Consider the following 12,497-nt stretch of genomic DNA (forward strand, 5'->3'; position numbering starts at 1 on the left):
TATCTCACCCACCAGAAGTACCGAGCCCCAGACACTGCAGAGGTAACTAAACAGAACTGGCATAAACATGTGGCTGACTTCGCACAGTGTAATTCATTGAAACCAAACACACCTTTACTTGCTATTTTTCAAATTGACACAATAGGATATGTCTGCCAAAGCTCCTGAGATGACCTATGATGTACGCTCCCACTCATTTCAGAATGTTTGGGTTTCCCTGAATAATCACCAGCTGATGCTATCGTGGGGACAGAAAGATCCACACACACACACACACACACACACACACACACAGAGGCACACACACATGTCATTTGAATTGACAAAGTAAGTCCTTTGAATGAAAACTCCAACTGCTTTCTGTGCCAAGTGACCCTCTTCTCCAGCTACAGAGAAAAGACCACCTTGGACACAAGGTGACAAGCCTGCAATCCAAACTACTCAGGAGGCTGAGATCTGAGGATTGTAGTTCAAAGCCAGCCCAGGCAGGGAAGTCTGTAAGACTCTTACCTTCAATTAACCACCAAAAAGCCAAAAGTAGAGCTGTGTCTAAAATGGTAGTGCATTAGCCTTGAGTATAAAAGGCTCAGGGACAGTGTCCAGGCCCTGAGTTTATGCCCCCGTACTGGTATTAAAAAAAAAAAAAAGATCATGCTAGCCAGTTAAGTTTGACCTCTTTCAGAGATGGGGAAACTGAGGCCCAGGGTCAGATAAATAGTGGTACTGGTCACAGAAGTGGAAATACCATTGTCAAGGCAAAACTTCAAGGCTGGCAGGCTGAAGTTCTTTCTTTTCCAATGACTGTGTCCAAAAACTGGCCCTTTGGCTAAAAGTCAAGAAACCCGCCTGACAAGCAGCAGCCTGGAGGCCCTTTGTACAGATGATATGTCTAAAGAAAAGGTCCTTTCAAAGGCACCACAATGGCTCTTCATTGCCAGCTATTTCAGGGAGCAGCCTGGCTCATTTCAGAGACTCTGCTTTCTTTCACAGTCTTGACCTGATCTCACCAAGCCAGGCCAGCCTTGGCTACTACACTAACCCAGCTCCACTGAGCAAAGGGCAGCCCTGGCCTGGCCACCTCTTAGGGGAACACAAGGCTAGCACAGCACATGCTAACGCCCAGATGGGCTGTGCTGGGTCTTCATAACACAAGGTTTTCTACGGTTCTTTAGTTCTCAAATAGTCTTTACATTGTTTAAAACAAAGTTCTCATTTTAAAGTGATAGTCAACCACTTTATTTTTCAAAATAAATGTATGTACACATGTACACATTTATTTATTTTGTGTGGGATTAAACTCAGGACTTGGGTGTTGTCCTTTACCATTTTTGCACGAGGGTGGCGCTCAATTATTTGGGACATAGCTCTACGTCTGGCTTTTTGATGGGTAATTGGAGATAGAAGTATCACAGACTTTCCTGCTCTGGCTGATTTTGAACCCCTATCTTCAGATCTCAGCTTCCTGAATAGCTAGGATTACAGGCGTGAGCCACCAGCGAACGGCTCGTCCATCACTTTTAAATGGCAAGCACTGGACAGATGGCAAGTACACATTAGGTGTGAAGTGTGTTGTGCTTGGTAATAAAGGGAGTGGAGAGGAATTGTACTCCACCCCTGTTGTGCAGTCATAGTAACAAGTGAGAGGAGATGAAGTCTGCTACGTGAAGAGCTTAATGGAATACATGGAACTCAAGAATTGATGTCATGCAGACGTGGGAAGATTGAGAATCAAAACAAACAGGACTGGGCTTTCTCTCTATGAAGCCCACCCAAATGGAGTTTCACTTCCTCCCATCTCCCCACTGGTTTTCTCTCTTCCTCTTCCTACACCGCAACTGTGAGGATGAGGATGTGGTTAGTTATAAGGTAGCAGCAAGAGAAGAAAAAAAAACTCAAGATCTTCAGACATGTTATGAACATAAATAATAATACCCAAAGTGTTTGCCATGAAGCATGATCTCCCTAGGGAGTTAAGAGGTGGTATTCAAATGGGGGAGAAATAAGTGAGTAGCCAAAGGCAGTTGAATAGGCTACACAAAATGGAGCCCATATATTTAGTGCCTCTCCTCTCCAGGTCTTTTATCTGCTATTGAATTCACTATGGGTCCTCAGTGGTAGAGAGGGCATAACATTTTGTAAATTGACTTGAAGAGGGAAGGAAGTTTCCTTCCACTGAACATGACTTGAGGAATGCTTCTGGCAAACATTGTTTTACTTCCCCCTCAACTGAGCTAATTCTGACACTAGAGGAGAAGCAATGGTGTGCCCCAAATAGTCATTTCAAGCCAGGTGCTGAGGTGCTGAGATCTCATACTTGCAATCCTAGCTACTCAGGAGGCTGAGATTGGAGAATCATATTATGAAGCCAGCCCAAGGTTTTCCCCTCCAAATTATAATTTCATTATCTTTAAGTAGTTGTACCAAGGAATTACCATTCAACAAATGAGTTTGTAAGTACAATGCATCTTCATTTATAACACCTATTTCATCATTCTCCCCATTCCTCCCAATCTATTACCAGAAAGCCAAAAATGGAGGTGTGACTCAAGTGGTAGAATGATTGCCTTGAGTAAACAAGCCAAGCAAGAGCACAAGGCCCTAAGTTCAAGCCTCAGTAATGGCATGCATGGACACAGACACAGACACCCCCTCCCCACGTAGACAACCCCCCCCCACACACACACTCACACGAACATACACACTGAGGATAGTTGTCATCTAGGGATTTTTTTCCACAAAGTGTAGTTTGGGGATTAGCAGTATTGGTGTCATCTGGGAACAAAATAAATACTCTGGAATCTCATCCCATCAGATATCAGAATGTTTATTTTAGCAAGAAAGCTGCATAATAAAGTTTCAGATGCAAACTCTTTGGCCATGCACACTTATCTCAATACTTCTGATCCATGTATCCAGGATGATATACGTACATTTGAACATACTTCAGAAGATTCTGATGCAGGTTGTGTGCAGACCTACTTTAAGATCCTCTGGCTGGTCCATGCACCTGCTGGCAGGTGGTAGAATAGTTCTGTGGTAACCTTTGGTCTCTACAAGGTGGGCAATGGCATATCATAATCTTTGCCATTAGAAATTAGGAAATGTGAGCTCCAGAGAGAACCTGGGAAGGCTCTGGACCAAGGTCACTTAGAGGTCAGCAGGTACACAGGTTGAACTATAGGCTTTTTTCTAGGCTTCCCATATTTCCAGTTGCTCTCTTCTTCCTGCCCTAATCAACTCTTAATCATTCCCAGCTACTGTACTGCTGACAGTTCTCTCTGAGCTTGCTTTTGTTTCTAGTGAAAGGCCAACAAAACACTGCTGGCTATTTGGGCTTACTAATGATCATTCTGATCAGCTCAATTATGTCAGCTGACTCCCAGCATCTAAGGGCCAACAAGAGCCTGCTTATTCAATCAGGGTCTGGCCTATTTTCCAATTACCAGCATCATTTGGGCTTGTTTCCTTCAACTGTGAACTTGCTTGAGTTCAGGTCATCTTCAGCTGCACATTGACATGAGAAATGAGTATTTCTGTGTCTGTCAGTGAGCCAGCCTCCCCCTTCCTGTTGGAGGGCAAGTGAAATGGCATGTGTTTCTCTGCGTTCCCAGGCTTGCAGAGGCTAAGCAGCCGGTCCCAATGGAATCCTTATAGCAAGCTCTGGGGAAGTACAGAGAGGCTGGCTTCATTGGGCTTCTGAATTCCAACAGAGAGGCTGGCTTCATTGGGCTTCTGAATTCCAACTTGCACTCCTACTCAGGGGCCTGACAGGATAACCACCATCTCATTTTGCCCAAGATCAAGGGTTGTCCTAGGACATGTGTCTTCCAGTGCTAAATCTGGGAAGGTCAGCCACCCTATAGCTGCCACACCAGGTCACAAAGGCATTGAACATTTCTTGGGTGATCTCTCTGGAATCTAGATCTGAGAATGAAAGTCATGGCACACCTTTCTCACAGGTCTGAAGATTACAATGTATTCTCTCACTGCTCTGCTTTCTATTTTGCTTCCAATCTGAATTACATATCAAGATGAAGCGGTATTCCCAATGAGCAAATGGATAAACAACAGGTCTGCAGGCATGCTCTGAGATAAAGGTGCCACCAAGGAAGGAACAGTTGTCACATAACTTCCAAGTGGAGATGCACCATCTTCAAGGCACTCTTCCTAACTCAAATGCAGATCAAGTATTTCTTATGTAGCTGGCATATATAGGCATACGTTCCATGTACTCTCTGCCTTCAGATAATTGACAACTCCCAGCTTGAGAGTGACACAAATGCAATTAACTATATTTGCTCCAGGTATCTAGGGGATTTCAAATATGAAGAATAGAAGCAGAGTAATTCTACTTACTATAAGCTTTACTTTCATCATGTCACATATCAGCTAACATTGCTTCAGCACTTAGCATGTGATTCATTTAAGTTTTTACAGTTCTTTCTGTTAGATGATAGCTCTATGAATGAGGGAAATGAGGCCTTGAAAAGCCCAGGATCTCGCTCAAGGTTGTACATTAGAAAGTGAAGAGTTTACGGTTGGAACCCAAAGAGTCTGAGTTTGCCTAGTGGGCTGTGTGTTGCTGAATCTCCTACCCTTATGGATACTCAAATCAACCCAGATGCTCAGTTAATATCAGACAAAAGCAAGTGGGATGTGGCCATTCAAGGAGGGAGGAAGGAGGGAGACAGAAGGCTGGAAGTTCTGCACCGAAGAAGCCCAAAGTCTAACTCCAGGAATTTCCCAACGGTCATGTGAGACTTCTGGGAACAGTGATGTTCTAAAGGAAACTGGCTGGACACATGCTGCCCTACTGGCCCCTAGCTGCGTCAGATTCTAAAGAATGTGGAGGCAAATGCCTGACTTCTTCATCATCCTTCAAGAATGTAGATGGCTGACATCCATTGCTGTCTATTTTCTAGATGGCATTTTAAGTTTCATGAGAACATCTATTTCTTGTGGAAATTATGGAATATCTGTTGACATGGGGGCACATGCCTTTATGCACAGCTACTTGGGAGGTACAGATAAGAGGCTCACAGTTTGGGGCTAACCAAGGCAAAGGTTAGCAAGACACTATCCTAAAAACCAATGAGATATGGTGGTATACATCCACAAACCCAGTTGATTGGGAAGTCAGAGGTTGGAAGGAGACTCTTGGTCTGAGATAGTCTTGGGTAAACACCTAAGACTCTACCTGAAGAACAAACTTCAGCCAAAAGGACTGAGAGTGTGGCTCAAGTGGTAGAAAACTTACCTAGTAAGTATATGACCCTGGGGGTGGGGGGTGGGGTGGGTAAATGTAGTCGTGGAGATGGGAGGGCAGGGATGGTAGGGAACAAACAAAGGAGGAGGTAACAATGCTTGATAAGAAATGTACTCATTACCTTGCTCATGTAATTGTAACCCCTCTGTACGGTATTTTCACAATAAAAAAAACTTATTAAAAATAAGATAAATAAAAACACCAATAAATACCAATAAACAAACAAAAATAAGCACAGAGTACTTGATAAAGCAGTCATATAAAATGCACTGATTTAATACGGTATATCTGATTGTAACAGTTATAACACAACTGCAGTGTTTACAAGTCAGGTATTGTAGCATTATCACTGAAATCTCAGCAGTAACAATTCACAAGTTTGCCATTGTTAATGAATCCAAGATCTAAGTACCCAGTGCCTGGTATCATGTAATTGTAATTCTCAGAAACATTCTCATTATCTGTTCCTGTGCTTTATAGGTTTGGGTTTGTATAAAAGAAACACATAATTTTAGATAATTAGATGTTTAAAAACTTACTAAAATTAATTTCCCTGTGCCTATAATTAATAATTACTAAATACAGGAAGAACACTGTTACAAGCACAATTTAAAGAAATATAAGCTTGTGGGAAGAAAAAAGAACAGATACCTTTTTGCCCACTGACATTGTTAATAAATTCCTGGTTAGTCTAATCATAGCTTTTCTCCAGGCCACCCAAAAGAAAATTTTATTTAGAATACTAGCTTTTTCAGGGCCTGTGTGTGATTCTGAGACCTCAAATCAGCTCTGGGCACTGCCAGGTGCTAGAATACTAGGAATTCTTCTTCAGTTATGGAAAAGAACTGGGTATTTTTTGATGGCAAAGAAAGCCTTTCTCTACTTGTCAGTTATACTAAGCTTTATCCTACAATGGCCTTTATGCTTCAGTGCATAAGGGAGAAATTGACATTCAGCTCTAGCTGATGCTTTTGTTTGCTAACTCAGCAAAGGCCCTCCTCAGAAAGCAGGGCCTTTCTGAGGATGGCCTAGGAGAGTGTCTCTTCCTGGTAAGCCTTTGGGAAAGGAATTGCCCTTCTTCCTAAGCAGGCTTAAACAAGTGACCTGAACTCAGATCCTCAGAAGCTGAGCATGAAGATGAGATCAGCTTTCCTCACATGCTTCATTTGCATGGACCCTTCCGGTTCTAGCCTTTTTTCTTTGACATTTTTTGAAATTAGTTATAACTGCTGTTTCCAATCTTTTCACTCCCTTGAGTTGTTTGTCCAATCTTTTCTTCTGGTAGTGGCTATTTACCCTCAACAGACTTTGTAAACAACAAGCTAGCAGAACCACCACCAAAGTGTTTTAGTTTCCTTCTTTTAGTTGTCCACATATGTTTAAAAATAACTCAATGCTTGCTCCCAAGAGCTTTCTAGAAAGCTATTGAGAAAGAAAATGGTGAAAATTAGCTCTTTAGCCAGTGATGAAAGAGACACCTCAGTTAGATGTTAAAAGTCTTGTTTTGTTCCAGAACAATTGAGTGATACGTAAAAAGATGCAGTGACATTAATCAAGATCCAGTGCACTTATAAATCAACATTGAATTGAAATCCCTTAGTACAACTACTTAAAGATAATATAAAAATGTTTTAAGATGTAAAAAAAAAAAGCAAAAAAAGTTTTGCCATGAATTTCCATAGACTGTGAATTGGGAAATTTTAAAGGTAGCATACAACTTGCTAGTATCTTGTTTGCCCAATATAGATACTATATACTCTATTTAATACATATTGGCTTTGTATTTTGATTCTTTACCAACAAATGTTTTGTTAACCCTGAAGGGTCTGTCAGAGAGGGCCAATACTTGAGATAGTAAGGAATTCACCCTGAGCCATTCACAAACCAACTAATATAAACCTATCTATCTAACTAATATAAACCTATCTATCTAACTAATATAAACCTATCTATCTAACTAATATAAACCTATCTATCAGGTTCTCCTGCCAATCACCCTAGGGGTAGGTGGCAGACAACTGGGGACAACCCAACCTCTATTCCCCAGAAACTGCTGTTCTTGTCTAAATTAGCCAACCCTAAGCCTATTTACCTTGCCTCACCCACTCCTTTCCAAGGAAACTCTGAAAAAGGCTCTGGTCCATGTTTTTCCTGTTCCCTTGGTCTCTGGTCTGATCTTCTGCTTCCCCAAGTGGCTGTTGGTGATGTGGTGTGAATGTGGTATAACCTTTTCCCATGGTGTACCTGATATCAAGCTATCATTTCAGTGGTAGCCATCTGACCTGTTAGCCTAAGTAGAATTTACAATTTTAAACACATGGAAAACAGAAAGGGATACCAGGGAGTAAAATTGGACAACCACTCCCTGGCATTTTGGCTATTATTGAAATGGGATGAAACAGTGGCTGTGGAATAAAAGCACCATATTCATACAAAACAATGTATTCTGTAGTACTCAAGGGCCCTAGAAATAGCTGCCATGAATGCATCCAGAATCTTTGACTTCTAAAGCACATACTGGGTCCAATGGTAAAAGTAGATCATGAGCAAGTAAGAGTGGACCCTGTTCACCTACATAATAATACTAGAGCTTTATCTCAAGTCTTCTGGCTTCTAGTTAGATGCTAAATATTCATTTGCCTACTGAGCAACTATTTCTGATCATTGATTAATAATATGAGAGATAACAGAGAGATCAAAAATACACCTTCAAGAAACTAAATAAATAAAAGTGAATGAATGAATGACTTCAGCGCTGGAAATCAAAGCTACTTCCTCCTGCCTAAACCAATACATTCCCACTACACATGGAACCTTTGGATAGCCATGGATGTTTTGACTTCCCTTGGCCCTCTGCTGACTGTGAAACCTTATTCACTGCTGGAATCTTTCGGCTAACAGCCATCAGCAGGCGTCTTCCATAGGTCTGATTGGCGGTGTACTATGACAAATAGCAAGCTCCTAGAGTGACCCAGGCACCTTTACCAAGGGCAGGTGACACTTACCAAGGGCTCCAGCTCCTTGCGGTCTATGAGGTTCATCTCTGTGACAAAGTAATAGAAGTGTTTGTAGCAGGTGTTGACGTGGGCCTCTGCACCCATCACAATGACTCGGTCGAAGTGGTGGATATAGACATGGACAAAGACCCGGAAAAGGCGGCAAAGGATCTTCTTGCAGATCTGAAGGAAGTTCCTTGGGAATGGAATGCCTAGAAAAGCACAGAGAAAGGCATGAAACCATGATGGAAAAACTAGGTTTCCTCTTGCTCTAAAATAAGAAGACTGGCAGAAGAAGGGTCATACTACAGGGGGCCTGTCATCCTGGCCACAGGAGTAAGAGGGAGTGGACAGGCCTAACAAATTGGAAAGTGCCTCTTTCCCCCCACCACAATCCAAGGGGGAAGCTGCTAGATTGCAGCCAGGAGTGGCCATTGTTGGGGTCAGAGGACAGGGGTGTTAGAGCTTCTGATTCTTCATAGTAATTCAAAAGTCTGGAGTTCTGTGCAAAATGTGAAAAATGTTAGCAATTAAAAATAATGTTAAATGCTAGTTTTTAAAATAACAAGGAGTCTTTTGCTCCCATTTCTTACATGGGGAATAAGAAACACACTTAAGATGGCAATATCCTTATTTGCAAATTCTGATCCAAAATGATTCCTAAGGTACAATGTTTCTGGGGTGGGCAAATCCAACAAACTCTGTAATGTCCTTGTTTTCGGAAAGTTAAGAGCTGGAGAGCTGTATGTCCATGACAAAGAAAGGTTGTGTGGTTGGAGAGTTACACAGATTTCCTGTCTGATGACCCCTATACTCAGCTGGTCAAAACAACAAACAGCAGAATCACAAGCCTCTGTCTCCTTCTTTTACACTAGTGAAATGCTAGTCATTGATACTACCCTGAAGTGGAAGCCTGTTGCAATTTCTAAGTTAGACTTGATTTATTTGAATTCCAACTCTGCTCCTTTCTCAGCTTTATGGCAGATACGAGCTAATTTAACCTCTGGTTTATATTCTGTGAAGGGGGACCATAAGAAGGCCTTCTCTAGCTGGGGTGGGGAGGTGTCCATGAGTGAGAGCCTCCTACAGTACCCAGAACATAACAGAAGCCCTCTGCCTTCTCTTTGCAAGAGAAGATCGGGAGCATCTAGATGTTGTCAGGACAACTCCTCTGTCAGGAATAGACAGGTGTGAGCATCTCCTTTTGCTCAGTCAGGGCCACCCCAAGCGGCTAGGAAACTAAGAGTTTTGCTGTCCTTGGATCCACAGGGGCCTGGGACAGATGCCTGCTGGGAGGCATTCTGTAAAGAGACTACCTGGGATCTCCCCTCTTGGGCAGGTTTAGAAATGGGGCAGGGCTGGCAGTGGGCTGGGACAGGATCCTCACACTGATACCAGCTTTTCTTCAAAAAACAAAACAAAACAAAAAACAAAGTGGCAGCATATCAAATGAACCCAAAGGGAGTCTCAGCCTTAGTCTGACAATTGACACTGTCTGGGTGACAGATGCTGGAAGTGGGGAGAGAGGGTGAGGTACAGCCCAAGAGGAGGGAAAATATGACCACTTGAGGAGCCCATGGGCCTTCTGAGAAGAAGGACCAAGGAAGCATCTCTGTGGTAGAAGCCAAGTAACTGATCAGAAGGTTGAATGCATTTGCAGATGAATGACAAAGAGACTTTGACACATTAATTATCTTGCTAAGAGGTAGCAGAGCTGGTATATATTGACTAAAGTCCAAAATACGGGTACATTTGGATGTGACTTGCCTTCATCCCTGGATTAAAGGCACAACTCAATTGGGCCACATAGTGTGGCACCTGACATTTCCTCTTCAGCAGCACAGAAACAGAAGCAGATGAAAGGGAGGAAATGGTGCATCAGAAGCCCTATTCAGAAACAATAGAAGAAGGTTTGGTGCTGGTAGCTCATGCTTGTAATTTTAGCTACTTAGGAGGCTGAGATCTGAGGACAGTAGATTGAAGGCAGGCAGATTCGAGACTCTTATCTCCAATTAACTACCAAAAAGCCAGAAGTGGAACTACGATGCAAGTGGTAGAGTGCCTTGGGCAAAAGCTAAGGGACAGTGCCCAGGCTCCGAGATCAAGCCTCAGTATTGGTGTCTATGTGTGCACACGCATGTGCACGCACATACACACACATACACAAAATGATAGGACAGCGAGTATACTCTGCTACCTACATGTAGAAATGTGCTTTTCCAGCCGGGCGCTGGTGGCTCACGCCTGTAATCCTAGCTACTCAGGAGGCTGAGATCTGAGGATACCGGTTCAAAGCCAGCCCTGGCAGGAAAGACCGTGAGACTCCTATCTCCAATAAACCACCAGAAAACCGGAAGTGGCGCTATAGCTCAAGTGGTAGAGCGCTCGCCTTGAGCTGAAGAGCTGAGAGACAGCGCCCAGGCCCAGAGTTCAGGCCCCACGACCGACAAAAAAAAAAAAAAAAAAAAAGAAATGTGCTTTTCCTCTTCAGGCTTTAAGATCACACACAGGCCTGGGACTAATGGTTTACACTACTATATCCTCAGTACTTACCCTGTTAGGATGGACCATGCCAAGCACTCTATGTGGGTTAGCTGACTGAGTTCCCAGAAAGACCTTTCAATTACTGTTTCCATTTTGTAGATGAATAAACAGACTTTAGAAAATTACGTAACCGTCCAAAGTCCCTCAATTGGTTCTCGGTAGCCTAAGTAGTCTGACTCCAAAGCCAGGAACATCCAATAACTTGCAATCCTACAAGGTAGCTCTAAGGCTCTGCACATCCTCTAGCTCTAAGGCCTTGCATTCTGGAGGGCCTCAACTCTCTCAGGTATGCTCATGTTTCTGCTGGCTCTGCTCTGGTAGAGGCTCTGTAGCTGCTGGGACATTCCCAATGTGCCAGTCCATCTGCATGTCCCCATACTCCATTCTCCAACTGCAGATGAAGCAAAGACTACGACACATGGCGGATGAGCAACACTATTTCTAGTACCTCTAGATGATCCCTACTGCCCTCAGCCCTGATTCTGCTCAGCTCTGAACCCTTTGTCCCAGCCTTCCATTCCTTTCTTGGTCTCTGTCCTTGCTGTAGCCCTATGGTAGTTGTCTCTTGCCCCTCCCCTTTGGATTATTATTTAGGAATGGTTGACAGAAGTTAGTTTTATAGCCTAGAAAACCTAGTTTAATACCCTAGCCCTTCTCTTTACTAGCTGTACAGACAAGTCACAGTAGCGTTATTTTATCATAAAGTTAATAAGCATATTTACTTTGTACTGTCCTTATGATAGTATCTGTACTACACCTGACACTTCACAGGAACTTTGGGGCTAAGCTCTAGTTTATTGCTTTCCACCCGAACTCTTTGGATAAGCAAGATTCAAAACTCAGAATCTCTTGGTTCTGTCTGCAAAGCTGACTTGACTTCCACCATTGCCTTGCTTGTAATTCGTTCTTCAAAAGTAAAAGTTGCAAATGATTCAAGTCAAGACACGCTCACTGTGTGTCACCGTTCTCACCCTGGGCCAACTCTACAAGATAAGAATCTGGGTGTGCCAGTGAGCCTGGAACCCTGAGGGATTCTCAGGCAAGCCAAAAATAAAATCCCAGGTCACTTAGGATATAGGTTTGAGAATAGAAAAGCTGTAGACATTTGGGTAGGCCTTTAGATTACTGATGGCTCTGGTGCTAATTCTGTAGTCTGTATACTATTTTATCCTCTCCTCCCTTTCTACGGATATTAAGGTTTAAATGTGCATTTTAACTAAGCCTTCTTCAGAAGGTTGGAATTGAAGTGGAAGGCATGGTCCCTCCTGTACAACCTTCCCTTTGAGGGATTCTAGATTTCTCATCCTGTGTAACTGGCCTAATGCTTAAAAGACAGGGTAAGTCTGGACCCACTGACTCATTCCTTTAGTGAAAGAAAAGTGATTCATCTTTATTTTTTTTCTTGGCTGGTACAATGGGGCATGAAATCAGGGCCTATTTCTGAGCTTTTTGCTTAAGGCTGGTGCTCCACCACTCTACTTCCATCCTTTTGGTGGTCAAGTGGAGATAAGAGTCTCACAGACTTACCTGCCTAAGCTGGATCTCAGTCTCCTGAGTAGCTAGGATTACAAGCATGAGCTACCCATGCTGGACTGATCCATAGTTTTTGTCATCTTGATGGTGCTGCAAAGAAGTTTCCAATCTCTATAAAATAGCCACAGAAGCCACACAGCAGTTGTTCACTCCTGTAA

General features: G+C 42.9%; 1 protein-coding gene across 3 annotated transcripts in view; it reads right to left on the bottom strand.

The window, feature by feature from the left end:
* Window positions 1-12,497, bottom strand: part of Mob3b (MOB kinase activator 3B) — a 180,904-nt gene that overhangs the window by 23,105 nt on the left and 145,302 nt on the right. For all 3 annotated transcript variants that reach the window (XM_013020822.1, XM_013020823.1, XM_013020824.1), the window contains one exon: window positions 8,272-8,474. In XM_013020822.1, coding sequence (XP_012876276.1) covers window positions 8,272-8,474 — 203 coding nt within the window. The remainder of the gene's footprint in view (window positions 1-8,271; window positions 8,475-12,497) is intronic.

Source organism: Dipodomys ordii, unplaced genomic scaffold (assembly GCF_000151885.1).
Source record: "Dipodomys ordii isolate 6190 unplaced genomic scaffold, Dord_2.0 Scaffold53, whole genome shotgun sequence".
NCBI classification, from domain to species: domain Eukaryota; kingdom Metazoa; phylum Chordata; class Mammalia; order Rodentia; family Heteromyidae; genus Dipodomys; species Dipodomys ordii.